The 15,667-nt window shown below is 38.1% G+C and overlaps 1 protein-coding gene across 8 annotated transcripts in view; it reads left to right on the top strand.

Annotated features, from left to right (window-relative positions):
* Positions 1-340: 340 nt before the first annotated feature.
* LOC143681252 (uncharacterized) overlaps positions 341-15,667 on the top strand; it is a 45,985-nt gene continuing 30,658 nt past the window's right edge. For 2 of the 8 annotated variants that reach the window (XM_077158106.1, XM_077158107.1), the window contains exons 1-2: positions 555-667; positions 3,987-4,078. Coding sequence is in view for 2 of the 8 variants with exons in the window: in XM_077158103.1 (XP_077014218.1) it covers positions 442-667 (226 nt within the window). In the remaining 6 variants the exon portion in view is untranslated. Of the gene's footprint in view, positions 668-3,986; positions 4,079-15,667 lie in introns of all 8 variants that reach the window. The other 6 variants (XM_077158103.1, XM_077158104.1, XM_077158105.1 and 3 more) reach the window with 4 other exon arrangements.

Below are 15,667 nucleotides of genomic sequence, written 5' to 3' on the forward strand. Positions count from 1 at the left end.
AGCCCTGGTATTTTCAATCTTTATTAAGCAAAACAATTCCATTATTCATAAGAAAACCGAAGCAAACGTCCAATATGTAAGAGATTGAAGTGAAGCTGCTCTGGGAGGAGAGACTAGCGGGGGAGGGGCACTGGAGGGGTACAGCTGGGATCCACGAAGAGCATCTTAAAATCGATGAAATGTGGCAGTTCTTTCGTCAGCTTTCTCGTGATAGTTTAGAGAGACGGGCTCCTGCAGCTGGGCAGGTTCCTTCGGCTCGGAAAGCGTTCGACCATACTTCTCCCGTACTCACTGAGGCGGGTAAACTGACGACACCGGAAGTGTGTTCCTTCCTCCGTCCACGTCGCCGGAAGGAAGGCCTATTATCGCGAGAGTTCCATACTCAGGAGCGCTTCTGCCAGCGTCTAGATTGCGTTTAGATCTTAAAGGGAACAGCGGTGGATGCGATATGCCCGTGGCGACCGCGGATCTCATGAGTCCTCGGTTCCTGTGAAACTCTCGTCAGCTGGCGGGAACAAGTCGCTGGTCCGGCCTGTGGCGCGGAGCGTTCCCCAGAGCCTCGGCGGCCGCCATCCGAACCCACGTCGGCCCCACTTGTCCTTTGGTTGCGAGCGACGGGGCCGGAGGCAGGAGGATTACGCTGTCAGCACACGCCGGCAGATACCAGGTAAAAGTTTTCAATTGTTATTTTATTTTGTCAGTAAAACCGAATTGTAGAATTGTTGCCGTTCTGATAAAAACGCCTTAAGATTTCAAAGAGATGGTGTGTATTAAGAAAGTTGTGAGCAATCTCATTCTGGGTGATTAAAGGTACTTGCGTTGGTCTGTTGGATTGCTAGTTCATTTCTTCCTTATAGTTCTTATCGATTTACGTACATTTTTCTAATTTGCTAAAAATTGCCCATACGGGAGTTAACCTTTAGTTTGAAAGCATGGGAGAGTTGTCATGTCATAATTAATCTTACTAAACTTAATGTACATCAGACAAAACTCTTTGTACTTAGAATATACTCACTCATCATTTCTCACAAAATATTACCGAGGAGGTAGTCGTTACTGTCGTTCACACTGATGAGAGATCTTAGACACAAAGAGGATAAGCAACATGGCAAATTCTGACAAGAAAAGTTGCCACTCGGAGTCATCGTCAGGGAGTCTCAAAGGATCACTGGTTATAAGCTTAAGTAATAGTAGGTCCTCGTATTGTTACTGCTTCACGAAGTGGAAAATGAGAGCCTAGAAAGGCTAAGTCATGCCACAACTCTCACCTGTGCTTTCACCTCTCAGCTTTTCAGATTTTCCTGCTTCAAATTTTGCAATGAAACTTTTAGAAAGTGAGTACACAAACCCTGTTTTCTTTTACTGTTTGAGACTGGCGTTTCATTTATCTCAGCTAATTTCCGTTTTGAACTGTACTGACATACAGTCTAGAGATATGGTCCTCTTCGTTTCTTTAAGATCAGGTACGATGTTGCCTGGGATTGGGAATTTCCCTTTACTGAGAATAGAAATAACTATGTAATTAAGAATAGACATGTGGATACTTTTTCTAGATACTGGTCATTTGGTAACCTTTTCTAATTTGTATGGGCCATAGATTTCACTCATAATTAAAATGAAAATATAAGTTATATTACTATTCACCTCATCCCCACTGTCTTTTTAAAAACAGTTCTATTCACACAATCCATCCTAAGCGTGCAATCAATGGCCCTTGGAATAATCACATACTTAGGCTTTCATCACCACAATCCATATTAGGACAGTCTCATTTTTTTTCCAAAAAATAATCCTGTACCCTTATATCCCCCTGTTACTAACATTTTCTTTGGTATAGTACCATTGTTAAAGTTAGTACAAGAATATTACAATTGGGCCGGCCACGGTGGCTCAGCAGGTAAGAATGCTTGCCTGCCATGCCTGAGGACCCGGGTTCGATTCCCCGTGCTTGCCCATGTTAAAAGAAAAAAAAAAGAATGTTACAGTTTTACTGTTAACTATAGACCTTAGTTTGCGTTAACTGTATTTTTCCCAATTACCACCCAATTAATGCTTTGTAATAGTGACATACATTTGTTGTGGTTCATGAAAGAACTTTCTTAGATTTATACAGTTAACCACTATCATCGTCCACTCTAGGTTTTTCTAAGTTTTACAGTCCCAGGTTTTCTCCTCTAGATTTCCCCCAGTAACTTACATGACCCTAGTCTTCCTCTTTCGACCATACTCATACTCTAAAGTATTTTCTATTCTAGGGGCTCTGGATAGAGGGTATCATGCTCCCAATTCCCTTTTTACCTTGATTCTGTCATACTACTAATAATATTATATAAAATCCTGTTAAATTGAGGCTAAAGCTGGAGACAGAATTGGTTTTTAAGAAACAACGCAGAACTTTCCTTTATTATGTGAAAGAAACCATTTAGTGCTGCTTTAGTTCAAAACTTAGACTAGTCTTAGCATAGGAGTTTGGGGTACTTCATTAGCTAGGTTTGCATCATTTGCCTAAGACAAGAACTCTGATTTTTGCTTACTAGGTGAATAATGTTTGTGATGTTCTAAATCCCAGGCTGCTTGATTCCTTTACCTGTAACAACGGGTACAGTAACAAATGATGGAGTAATGGTGTTCCCTGACTACTTTAATGTACTTGACCCTCTAGGTACTGTTCTGGAACCGTGTTCTGGCCTTGTCAGTAAGAGATCCAAAGATCTGTTTGAGATCTGGGTACAGTAAAAGCCAGACTTGGCAGGCAGTCCTTTTTCTATACTGCAATTGAACTTTTCTTTATAATAGTCCTAATCAGTTACTGTGTCCAGCTTCCAGTGCTTCATGGATTACTTGTTGGGCCCGCACTGTTGAAGGTTTGTTTGTTTTTTATATGTCACACAGAGCAAACACTAGTTTTTCATATCATTTCTTGCCCATGAAAGTGATATTGATTTCACTCCAGGCTTTTTTTGAAAACTTCATAAGGGAAAAAAATTCAGTGTACTGGTTCATATAGATAAAAGGATATTAAACTTTTTTGAAGTAAAGAAAATGGTTACCACAGTTAGACTATGGTCTTGAAGTGTCTGTGAAACTAGTGTCACAATATTTTTATGTCCTTGCACAGCCCAGGACCAGAAATTGTTTTTTCTGGGACATGGAGGAAATAAAGATTTTGTTATAAGAAAACATTCTTTCTCACCCCCCATGAGCCTCATACCTTTAAAAACATACATAGTTCACTCTGGAAAGGAAGGCTGTAAACTGCCTTTTTTACTTCTCTTCACTATGAACATTTTTATACATTGCCTTGAAACCTGTGTGAAATTTTGCTGTTTTATGTTTATCTTGTCCACGTAGGGTGCTGACCTTTCCATAGAGAGATCTGGGAGCCAAAATTATCAGAAGTTGTAATTAATATTTGTTTTCTCTGTGTCAGCAGACCAAAAATAAAATCCTCAAGAAATTGTTTGGATCTCAGAGCTTTTTTAAGCGATTCATAAATTGGGTACCATCCAATCCATAACATGGCAATGAGGTCTGAAGAGCAAGAACAAGACTTATGCAGGCAGAACAAGGAAATCTTAAAGAAAATAATCTTTATTGGCTGGCACAGGAAGGTTTCCTTGGCTTAACCTTGATTTAGAGGAAGAAAATGGGAGTTGGTGATTATGATTGGGTGTTCGCAGATTTCAGTTCCTGGAAGAACAGTCACTTAAAAAGAAATAGAAACTTAGTTAAGCTTCAGTTTGCTGATGTGGAACTTAGCTTTGGGGTCTCCATTAGGTTTACTTACTAAATTTAAACGGTTTTCCCCATTGTGATCTGACTGTCAGCCGTTGGCAGCTGTGATAAAAATTTTTGGTGTAGAGCATAACTTTCAATTACTGCCTAAGATCTTGGAGTAGTAGGTTCATTGCAGCATCTTTAATGTTGAGCTTGTAGGTAGTGATACCAATTTTTCCTTGTTCATCTCTTTTTTTTTGTCATTCCAGGCATAAAGAAAGCACTTGCTGGCTAAAAAGCAGCTGGGTACTACCATTTAATACACTGAAGAGAAAACGGTGTACCAGGGAGACTATAATTGGTATTATGAGTAATAAAATGCCCACATGCCAACAATTCAACCTAAGTAAAAAATCAGTGGTTCTTGACATAATAATCACAAAGTCATGCTTTCACCACTGCTATCCAAAAGAGGATATTTCCATTTCTCCCACAAAGAATCCCATAACTCTACCATATTCACTGCTTATTGACATTTAATTTTGGCATATTGCCTTTGTTACATCCAAAGGGAGCATATTACAGTATAAACATAAATTGTAGGCCCTAGTATGCATAGAGTGTATTTTTTCCTGGGTACCACCCCATTTTCAACACCTTCCAGTATTGACATTCATTTGGTCTCCCTCATGCAAAAACATTCTTATATTTGTACATTTAGCCACCATTTTTGTTCACTCTGGGTATCACTAAGTTACACCATCCCAGTCGTAATCTATTTTTCCTTCTGATATCATATATAACCCCAGCCCTACTCCCTCAACCATACTCACCCTCAGCTTTGTTCAGTGTACTTACAGTATTGTGCTACCATCAATATTGTGCTGTCCATTTCTGGATCTTTACAATCATTCCCATTGAGCATTCTGTACTCCTTCAGCATCAAATGCCAGATATCTACTCTCTCTATCTTGTTATAATCTATTTTCTCAGCTGTAACTCATTAATGTTAATGTTCACTCATTAATGTTAGTTCATATTAGTGAGACTGTATAGTATTTGCCCTTTTGTTTCTGGCTCATTTTCACTCAGCATTGTGTTCTCAAGGTTCATCCAAATTGCTACATGCTTCTTTACATTGTTCTCTCTTGTAGCTGTGTAATATTCCATCATATGTATACACCACAGTTTGTTTACCCACGCATCTGTTGATGGACATTTGGGCTGTTTCCATCCCTGAGTAGTGCTGAATAATGCTATAAACACTGGTGTGCACAAGTCTGTTTGTGTCCTTGTCTTCAGTTCCTTGGAATATATGCCTAGTAGTGGCACTGCTGAACCATATGGCAATTCTATACTTAGCTTCCTGAGCAACCACCAAATTGCTTTCCAGAGTGCTTGCACATTGTACATTCCCACCAGCAGTGGATAAGTGTGACTCTTTGTCCACATCCTCTCCATCTGCAGCACTTGATATATTTTTTTTGATAATGGCCATTCTCGCATGTGTGAGATGATATTTCATTGTGGTTTTGATTTGTATTTCACTAATATGTGGTGACACTGAGCAACTTTTCATATGTTGTTGAGCCATTTGTATTTCATCTTTGGAAAAGTGTGTGTGGTTTTGCCCATTTTTTAATTAGGCTGTTTGTCCTTTTGTTCTTGAGTTGTTGAATTCTTTATATATTCTGGATATTAAAACCTCATCTGATATGTGCTTTCCAAATACTGTCATCCATTGTGTAGGCTGCTTTTTTATTTTCCTGACAAAGTTCTTTGATGTACAAGAATGTTCAATTTTGAAGAAATCCCCTTTACCTAGTTCTCATGTTTTGGATGTGACATCAAGGAAATCACTTTCATATGATCCTCCATCTTCTTCTAAATGTTTTATTGTCTTAGCTCTAATAGGTCTTTGATCCATTTTGGGTTAATTTTATATAAGGTGTGTGATAGGAGTCCTTTTTCATTCTTTTTGATATGGATATTCGGTTCTCTAAGCACCATTTGTTGAAGAGGCTGCTCTGTCCCAATTGAGTTGACTTGATCACCTTATCAAAGATCAGTTGGCCATAGATCTGAGGGTTGACCTCTGAACACTCAATTCCATTCCACTATGTCAGTACACCTACTTTTTTGCCAGTACCATGCTATTTTGATTACAGTAGCTTTGTAATGTGCTTTAAAGTTATGGAGGGCAAGACCTCCCATATCCTTTCTTTCTCATGATATTTTTAGTTATTTGGGGCACCCTGCTCTTCCAAAGAAACTTTATTATTGGTTATTCTATTTCTGCAAAGTAAGTTGTTGGATTTTAATTGATATTGCATTAAATCTATTAATCAGTTTGGGCAGAATTGACTTTTTAACTATATTTAGTCTTCCAGTACATGAACATAGTGTGTCCTTCCATTTATTTAGATCCTCCTTGATTTCTGGTAGTGAAGTTCTGTAGTTTTCTGTGTATAGATCTTTTATGTCCTTGGTTAAATTTATTCTTAAATGTTTGATTCTTTCTGTTGCTAGTCTAAGTGGAAGTTTTTCTTGAGTTCCTTCTCAGATTGCTCACTCCTGGTGTATAGAACCAATACAGATGTTTGCATATTGATCTTGTGTCCTGCCACTTTGCTGTTCTCATTTATTAGTTCTAGTACCTTTACTGTAGATGTTTCAGCATTTTTGACATATAGTATCATGTGATCTGAAACAGTGAAGAGTTTTACTTCTTCCTTTCCAATTTGGATGCCTTTTATTTTATTTTTTCTCTAATTGCTTTAGCTGGAACTTCCAGTACAATGTTGAATAACAGTGGTGACTGTTGGTATCCTTGTCTTGCTCCTGATCCTAGAGGGAAAGCTTTCAGTCTTTCCCCATTGAAGATGTTGTTAGCTGTGGGGTTTTCATATATTCCCTTTATCATGCTGAGGGAGTTCCCTTCTGTTCCTGTCCTTTGAAGTGTTTTCATCAAGAAAGGATGAAGTTTGTCTGATGCCTTTTCTGTATCAATCGAGATGATGATGTGGTTTTTCTGCTTTGATTTATTGATACAGTATATTATATTAATTGATTTCCTTGTGTGGAACCAGTCTTTCATACCTGAAATAAATCCCACTTGCTTGTGGTATATAAATCTGTTAATGTGCTTCTGGATTCAGTTTGCAAGTACCTTGTTGAGGATTGCATCCATATTCATTAAAGAGTTTAGTCTAATTTTCTTGTGGTATCTTTATCTGGCTTTGTTATTAGGGTAATGTTGGCTTCATTGAATGAGTTAGATATCTTTCCCTCCTCTTCAATTTTTTGGAAGAGTTGGAGCAGGATTGGTACTAATGCTTTCTTAAATGCTCAGTAGAATTCACATGTGACGCCATCTGGTCCTGGACTTTTCTTTTTTGGGAACTTCTTGGTGATTGATTCAATCTCCTTACTTGTGGTTGATTTCTTGACTGTGTCTCTTTCTTCTTCAGTCAGTCTTGGTTGTTCATGCCCTTCTAGGAAGTTGTCAATTTCTTCTACATAGTCTAGTTTTTTAGTGTATAGTTGCTCATATTATCCTCTTATTACCTCCTTTATTTCTGCAAAGTCAGTGACTATGCACAAAATCTCTCAATGATTGTTTATCTGAAAATGTTTTAATCTCCCCCACTTTTTTTTAACCAGTGTTTAAACTTTCATTTCACACCGTGCAATCTCAGTTATAACACATTAAAAAATGACACTCCCTCTCATTTTTGAAGGACAGTTTTGCTGGGTATAGAATTCTTGTGGCAGTTTTTCTCCCATTTAGAATCATACCACTGCCTATCACCTTCATGATTTCTGCTCAGAAATCCACACTCTTATTGGACTTCCCTTGTATGTGATGAATTGCTGCTTTCATAGTTATCTTTCTCTTTGACATTTAAGTGTCTTAGAGTATTGTCTGTTTAGATCTTTTCTATTTGGGGTACTCTGCACTTCTTGGATCTGTAATTTTATGGCTTTCGTAAGATTTGGGAAATTTTCAGTGAGTATTTCCTCCATTAGTTTTCCTCCTTTTTCCTTCTCTTCTCTTTATGGGACACCCACAATACATATATTCATGTGCTTCGTGTTGTCATTCAGTTCTCTGTGACCCTGCTCATATTTTTCCATTTTTTTCCCTGTATTGTGTGTGTTGGATTTCATAACTGTATCTCTAGTTCGCTAATCCTTTCTTCTGCCTCTTCAAATCTGCTGTTGTATGTCTCCATTTTTTTTCATCTCTTCTACTATGACTTTCATTCCATAATGTCTGCCATTGTTTTTTTCAAGCTTTCAAGTTCTGTATGACACCCTCTGTCTTCTTTATATCCTTCATATCTTTTTCCACATTTTCCTTCAATTCATTAAATTGATTTAGAACATCTGTTTGAATATCATTAATTAGTTGTTTCAATTCCTGCATCTCAGTTGAGCTTTTAGTTTGTTCTTTTGGTTAGGCCATTATCTTCATTCTTCCTGGTATGAGTTGTGATTTTCTACTGGTGCCAAGGCATCTTTTTTTCCTTGCTTAGTTTATTCTAGAGTTATTTTTATCTCTTTTGCCTGGGGTTTTCCTCTTAGCTGTATTTATGTTCTATCTGTTGGCTTCTCACTAGCCATTTGTAGAATTTGTTCTGACCCTCACTCACCCCCCAAAATCAGGCTCCTACGGTGGCTTGCCTCAGGGAAGGGCACAACAGCAGTGTCTCTGTGTGTAAAACAAGTCTGCTGTCTCTCAGTGGTGCTCAGTTTTTCACCGTCCTGTAAAACCTGGGTTTGTTTTAGGGCACTGTTTTAACAGTTGTGTCATCCATATTTCTCAGCCAAAACAGGGGCAGATTCCCATGTGGGTGATCTAGACCCGCTCTAGTTAGCCTGGAGTAATTTTCTGGGTAGTCTCTGAAAAAAGTCCTTCAGTTCTCTTGCACTTTCTCTTCTGCCCAGCAGATGATGCTGTTCAACAACTTAGTCATCATCAGAGCTGTGAGCACAGGCTCCCCCTCACCAGGTTAGACTAACTACAGAGTTCTTGTTTCCTATCTTTATCGGCCAAAATCTAGCTCAGTATAATTCTCTGTCCCCCACTTTATTTGTGGCAGTGTCCCACCCCCTGCTGTCCCAGTTTTTAGCCTTCACCCAGGCAAGGATCAGGTCTCTCACTGCTATTTCTCAAGGGGTAGGGAAGGACATTTCTATATCGTTATCTTAATTTGGACATTTTCATGGCCCTAGAACCGTAAAATTGCAACCTAATAAATTCCCTTTTTAGGAGCTGTTCTGTTCCTGGTATATTGTATTGCAGCAGCTTTTACAAACTAAAACAAGGGAAAGGGGTATTGGGTAGTCAAAAATATCCTGAAAAAGTAGAATGAAGTGAAAGAACTTACACTACCTGACTTTAAAGCTTATTATAAAGCCTCAGTGATCAAAACTGCATGGAACTCTGTGTCACTCTTTGTGCCTGAGAAAATAGTGCAGCCACCCAAGTCGGTGTTGTTTGCATATTTGGGAAACATTTGTTGTTCACCCATTGCAGAAGCAATTTTCAGAAAAATTGTAACTGATCAAAATATTATAGATAATTGGGAGATACGCCACGGCATCCACTTATGAGTTAAGAATCCTACAGATTATTGAGGGCAAAAATATGAAGAAGCATGATACTGGTATGAATCGTATTGCCCAGCAGGTTACCGAAAAAGGCTGCCACATTTGATTATGTATTGTGTATGGATGAAAATAGTCAGAGATTTGAGTAGGACGGGTAGTGAAGTTAAAAACTGCAAAGCAAAACTTGAACTACTTGGGAGCTATGGTCCTCAAAGACAGCTTATTATTGAAGATCCCTATTATAGGAATGACTGACTTTTAGACTGGACTAGCAGTGTGTTAGGTGCTGCAGAGCATTTTTTGAGAAGTCAAAGTAAAGCTGCATCCATCCATTGCTGAGCTGCACCCATTCATTGTTGGCTAAGAGCCAACAATGATTAACATTTTTACAGTGAAGTTCTAGGATTTCAGTCAATCCATTTGCAAAGTATCATGTTTCATAGCTCAAGACCACAACTTTTTTTTTTCGATTGACTTGTTTCTTAAAAAATAATTGTAGATGGAGGTCAGTGTTGTGTTTGCAGAAGAGCTAATAAAAATATTTTATTCACAGTTTATGGCGTACATCGAATGTTCTTAAACAAATTGGACCATTATCTTGCCCCAGTTACAAAAGTGGTGGAACAAACTGAATGGTAGAACCACAAAATATAATGTTTTGTGTGTGTTTTGTAAAAATCATTTCTTTCCAGTGTTTAACCTTAAGGTACTCTTCAGTGATGGCTAGCCTTTTAATATGCTTAAATGTGATCTAATAATTAAAATATCAGCTTCAGATACAAGTCAAGTTCTGAGCCCATTGAGACTTCTAAATAATCTGATTAAGTCAATATGTATGATTTGATAAACCATGTCCTTTATTTACCTATACTGCCTCTCTTTGTACCCCAGAGCCTTTTGTTGAATAACATGCCCCTAGTCATAGGATTCACAATCTTCATTGAAAGTATTTTAATTCACACATACCCAGAGTACACACTTATGTGTTAAAAGGATAGGAAAGGGAATGATTTATGGTAATAAATCATTAACATTATTCTTAATTTTTGTCCACTTGATTTCATGAGAAAGTCAGCTTTTTGCTCCCATTTGGACCACTTTGCCGCTGAAAAGTTGATTATATCCAGAAAGGATATTGTGTGCTGTTTCATCTTATGCTCACTTTGACAAATGTCAAATATTATCTATTTGATCAGATGGGAAAAAAAATAGTTTAAAAAGCTGGGAAGAGAGAATTCTGTTATGTTGAAGTCCTTAAATAATATGTTGTGTTTTTTATCAGTGTTTCATTTATAGGAAAATATAGGTAATTTCTGTGTCCTTTGAGATAATTGTAATTCCAAGTTCATTTGGCTGTATAACTGAAAAGGTTGTTTACAGAATAAACTGGGTTGTATAAAAATACAGTTGATATTAGAAAATAACATGGTATTGGCACCAAGATAGACATACATTGATCAGTGGAATCAAATTGACTAAAATAAGCATGAAAAGATCTTCATTTTCATTAGCTATTAGAGAAATGCAAATCAAAACCATGATGAGATACCATCTCACACCTCTAAGAATGGCCACTATTAAGCGAATAGGAAACTACAAGTGTTGGAGATAACATGAAAAAATAGGAATGCTTATTCACTGTTGGTGGAAGAGTAAAGTGATACAGCCACTGTGGAAGACAGTTTAGCATTTCCTTAGATAAAATTACTCTGTGACTTGGCAATTCTGCTACTCAGTATGTACGCAGAATATCTGAAAGCAGGAACATGAGCAGATATTTGTACACTGATTTTTCAGTGGCATTGTTCAGTTGTAGAAAGATGGAAACATTCTGAATGCCCATGAAGAGATGAGTAGGTAAACAAAAGGACATAATGCTGATTGAAATAAGTCAGATGCAAAAGGACATATCTGTTTTAGATTTCACTAATATCAACTTAATGGGATATGTAAACTCTTGAAGTCTTAAAATGTGGACTATAGGATACCTAGAAACAGAAGTTAGGGGAGGGGAAGCAGTAACCTAATATGTTCAGAATGTATAACAAGGTTCGACTTAGAATGTTTGGAAATAAATATATGGTGAGGGTAGCTCATTATTGGAACAGAAATAATAGTGCTGTACTGTAGGTGAATTGGTTGAAAGAGGTTTAGAGTCATGTATTCACTGATTAACGCTACAAATTTACATTTTTGCATGGACTAGTAAAAATGTATGACATTTGTTCAAAGAGTTAATAATAAAGTGTGTATGGGGAAGATACCTATTACCAGCCATGGAATACAGCTAACTATAATACCTTAAAATGATTTAATCAACAGCAACTGTTGTACCTCACCAATATCAGGGGTCTGTAATAGGGGGAGACAGGGATATGGGGTGTTTTGGGTTTTCTTTTTTGGTGTGTCTCTTTTTTTTTCGAGCAATGAAAAATTGATTGTATACTTTGGATGGATTATATGATATATGAAACTATCTAAAAATCTGCAAAAAAAGAAGAGTGAAGCTCAGCTCTGAACCTTGGAAATGGTGGGGAGGACAGAGAACTCAAAGGTTTCAGTGGTCACCTTCTGTCTTGCCTCCAGAATCCTTAGCAGTTAGTTACCTTCAGATCTTGTTAACAAAACTGTCGGGGAAAAAAAAAAAGTTAAAAAAATCCACAGGAAATTTGGATCTCATGCATTTATTAATGAATACATTTGTGAATTAGGCAATATCCAATCCATAAAATGGAGGGAAGCTTGGAAGAGCAAGGCTTGTATAGGCAGAACAAGGTAGTAATAATCTTACTGATTGGTGTAGGAGCATTTTCCTTGGCTTAGGCTTGCCTTGGAGGAGCCTAAGCTACAGAAGAAAAAGGGAGCTGGCAAGTTATGAGTGGTTGTTCTCAGGTTTCAGGTACTGGGAGAAGGAGCACTTACAAGAAACTGAAACTTAGTTAAGCTTTGGTTTGTTGAAATGGGTTTAGCACATGGGACTCCTTCTTAAGCCTAATTAACTTATTTTTTATCTGTTATGTTTGTGATTCATACTTGTTTTGACAATCAAAATCCCTACTGTCTCAAAAGAAAAGAATGAATTCCACAGTTTTTCAATAAATATATGAAAATACCACTTCCAAAAGAATCTATTTTTAAAGAGCTCATGGACCCAACAAACAGTGGTTCATAAAATAAAGAGGAAAATCTAAAAAATATGAAAGGGGTTACCAATATTCCCTATTAAAAAGGAAATAAAAATGGAAAATAGTGACACACAGGAAATATAATCTAGGCCTCTAAGTGTATATGGCACAAATCTTTAAAATGTATATTATGGAAATATATAATGGTTGAATATTTTATATAGAATTGCCAAATACACAAAGCAAACTCAATATTCCCAGAAAAATTATTGGCCTTATATTATGAGAAATACTTATATTAATTAAATAATTAAATGATATAAATCCTCTACCTTAAGTGAAGTACAATAAGACATTTGAGAAAAGATGGACAGGAATTAATAGAGCGAAGTAAAAAAACAAGTCATTTGTAAATAGAAAAAAATAGAAGAAATATCTGAGATCCAGGTCAGTATGCCTAATAGTACTTTCTGCAATGAAGATAAAGTCCTATATCTGTGCAGTCCATTACAGAAGCCACTAGCCACATGGACATTTCAGATTTTGGTAGTGGTACTGAAGAACTCAGTCTTTTAGTTTTAATTAATTTAAATTTAATAGCCATTTGTGACACTCAACTATTCATTGCTTACAGTTCTGAATAGCAAAGATCGGGGATCGTAGAGGAGGCAATTAAAAGTAATGAAATAGATTCAAGAGAATAATGGGGAGAGGACGCAAATAGTCAAAATAGGAAATGAGTGTAGTAATGCAAAAGTTAACACAATAAAATGTAAGATCTTGGCTTGTGTTCTAGTTTGCTAGCTGCCGGAATGCAAAATACCAGAAACAGAATAACTTAAAAATGGGAATTTAATAAGTTGCTAGTTTAAAGTTCTAAGGCCGAGAAAATGTCCCAATTAAAACAAGTCTGTAGAAATGTCCAATTTAAGGCATCCAGGGAAAGATACCTTGGTTCAAGAAGCCAATGACATTCAACATTTCTTTCTTAGCTGGAAGGTCACATGGTGAACATGGCAGCGTTGCTGGCTTTCTGGTGGCTCTGCCAAAAGGGACTCTCTCCAAAATGTTTCCTCTTTTAAAGGATTCCAGTAAGCAACTCCACCTTCAGTGGATGGAGAGACACCTCCATGGAAATCATCTAATCAAAAGTTACCACCCACAGTTGGGCAGGTCTCATCTTCATAAAAACAATCAGAATGTTCTCACCCAGCAATATTGAATGAGGATTAAAGGGCATGGCTTCTCTGGGGTCCACCACAGATTCAGACAGGCACATTCTACCCTTTGGACCCCCAAAAGACATGCTCTTTCCAAATGCAAAATATATTCATTCCATAACAATATCAGAAAACCTTAAACCTTTCAGTAGCAATACAAATGAAGTACAAAATTAGAGACAGTATAAAATCTCAAGTCAGTTACAGGCATGGTCTGTCCTAAGGCAAAATTTTCTCCATTTACTCTGGACCTTTGAAAACTCATGACAAGTTATTTAATGCCAACATAAAGAGGAGGAACATTCGTAGGATATACACATTTCTATAGGGAGGAAGGAACACAGGGGTCACTGGACCAATACAGTTTCAAAAACCTGCATTAGATTTCAAAGTCTGAGAGTCTTTTATCCTCGGGGCTTTAGAAAGCAGCAGTCCCACCCTTTCCAAGGGCCTACACAGAAGCCTGTCTTTCTCCGAATACAACCTTGGGGGACACTGGGGAGACCACCTTTTTGTTGGCTCCACCCTCTCCAAACATTGGGGCCACACCCGGGCTCTCAATCTTCTCGGGGGCACATGTTCAACCCCTCCATGTGGTGGCAGCCAGGCTCTCCCCAAACCCCAAGGAATGTGTGGCATGACTCTTTCACTGCAATGAGGTGAAAGGCCCATCCTCTGCCTTTGGGGCAAACTCACCCTCTCCACAGGCTTGAGTGGGTCCACTTTCCTGACTGGAGGCTTCTTGACTTCAGACCTCAGCCTTCCTAGTTTTACCTCTGAAGTTAATTTTCCTCCAATGTGTCCCTTCTCTGAATCCCCCAGTCCAGACTGGCACTGGCTCTGTTTATACAGGTCCCTCAGCACTCTCATTGGCATTCTGTTTAGTAGCCTTGGATCATGCCCATGAGACATAAAGAGTTTCCACAAATCCTTCCTGGATTAACTCCATATCCGATCCTGACTTCCTCTGAAATGGCTGACTGGTTCCACATTTGGTTAAATCCTCACACAGGGTGCTATTCTCTGGGGTCTCCCTTTCTGGAGGCCCAGAATTTTCCAGGACTTCAATTTCTGGTTTCTTTTTACTCAGGAGTTCAGTTTTTAGCTTCTCTCTCTCCTGTCACATTTTCTCCTGTCACACTTTCACTATAAGCTGTGAAGAGAAACTAGGCTGCCCTTTTGACATTTAATTTGGAGATCTCTTCGGCTAAATATCCAAGTTTATGGCTTTTAAAATCTGCCTTCCAGCCAAAGCCGCTAGTCAACTTTGCCAGATTATCTACCATTTTAAAACAAGGATCGCCTTCCTTCCAGTCTGTCATGACACATGTCTCATTTCTGCCTAAGACTTTATCAGATGTGTCTTTAGAGTCCACATTTCTACCAACAGTCTCTTCAAAGCATTCTAGGCCTTCTCTATCAAGCTTCTCACAACTCCTCCAGATTCTTCCCCTTATCCACTTAAAAAGCCGTTTCAACATGTTTGGTATTTGCAAGCTGCAGCAGCAGCACCCCACTCTCGGGTACCAAAATCTGTTCTAGTTTACTAGCTGCCAGAATGCAATATACCAGAAACAGAATGACTTAAAAATGAGAATTTAATAAGTTGCTATTTACAGTTCTAAGGCCAAGAAAATGTCCCAGTTAAAGCAAGTCTATAGAAATGTCCAATTTAAGGCATCCAGGAAAAGATACCTTGGTTCAAGAAGGCCGACAACATTCAGTGTTTCTCTCTCAGCTGGAAGGGTACATGGCGAACATGGCAGCGTTGCTAGCTCTCTCGTGGCTCTACCAAAAGGGACTCTCTCCAAAATGTTTCCTCTTTTAAAGGATTCCAGTAAGCAACTCCACCTTCAGTGGGTGGAGACACACCTTCATGGAAATCATCTAATCGAAAGTTACCACCCACAATTGGGTGGGTCACATCTTCATGGAAACAATCAAAATGCTCCTTCCCAGCAATATTGAATGAGGATTAAAGGGCATGGC

This window comes from Tamandua tetradactyla, chromosome 4 (genome assembly GCF_023851605.1).
Source record: "Tamandua tetradactyla isolate mTamTet1 chromosome 4, mTamTet1.pri, whole genome shotgun sequence".
Taxonomy (NCBI): Eukaryota; Metazoa; Chordata; class Mammalia; order Pilosa; family Myrmecophagidae; genus Tamandua; species Tamandua tetradactyla.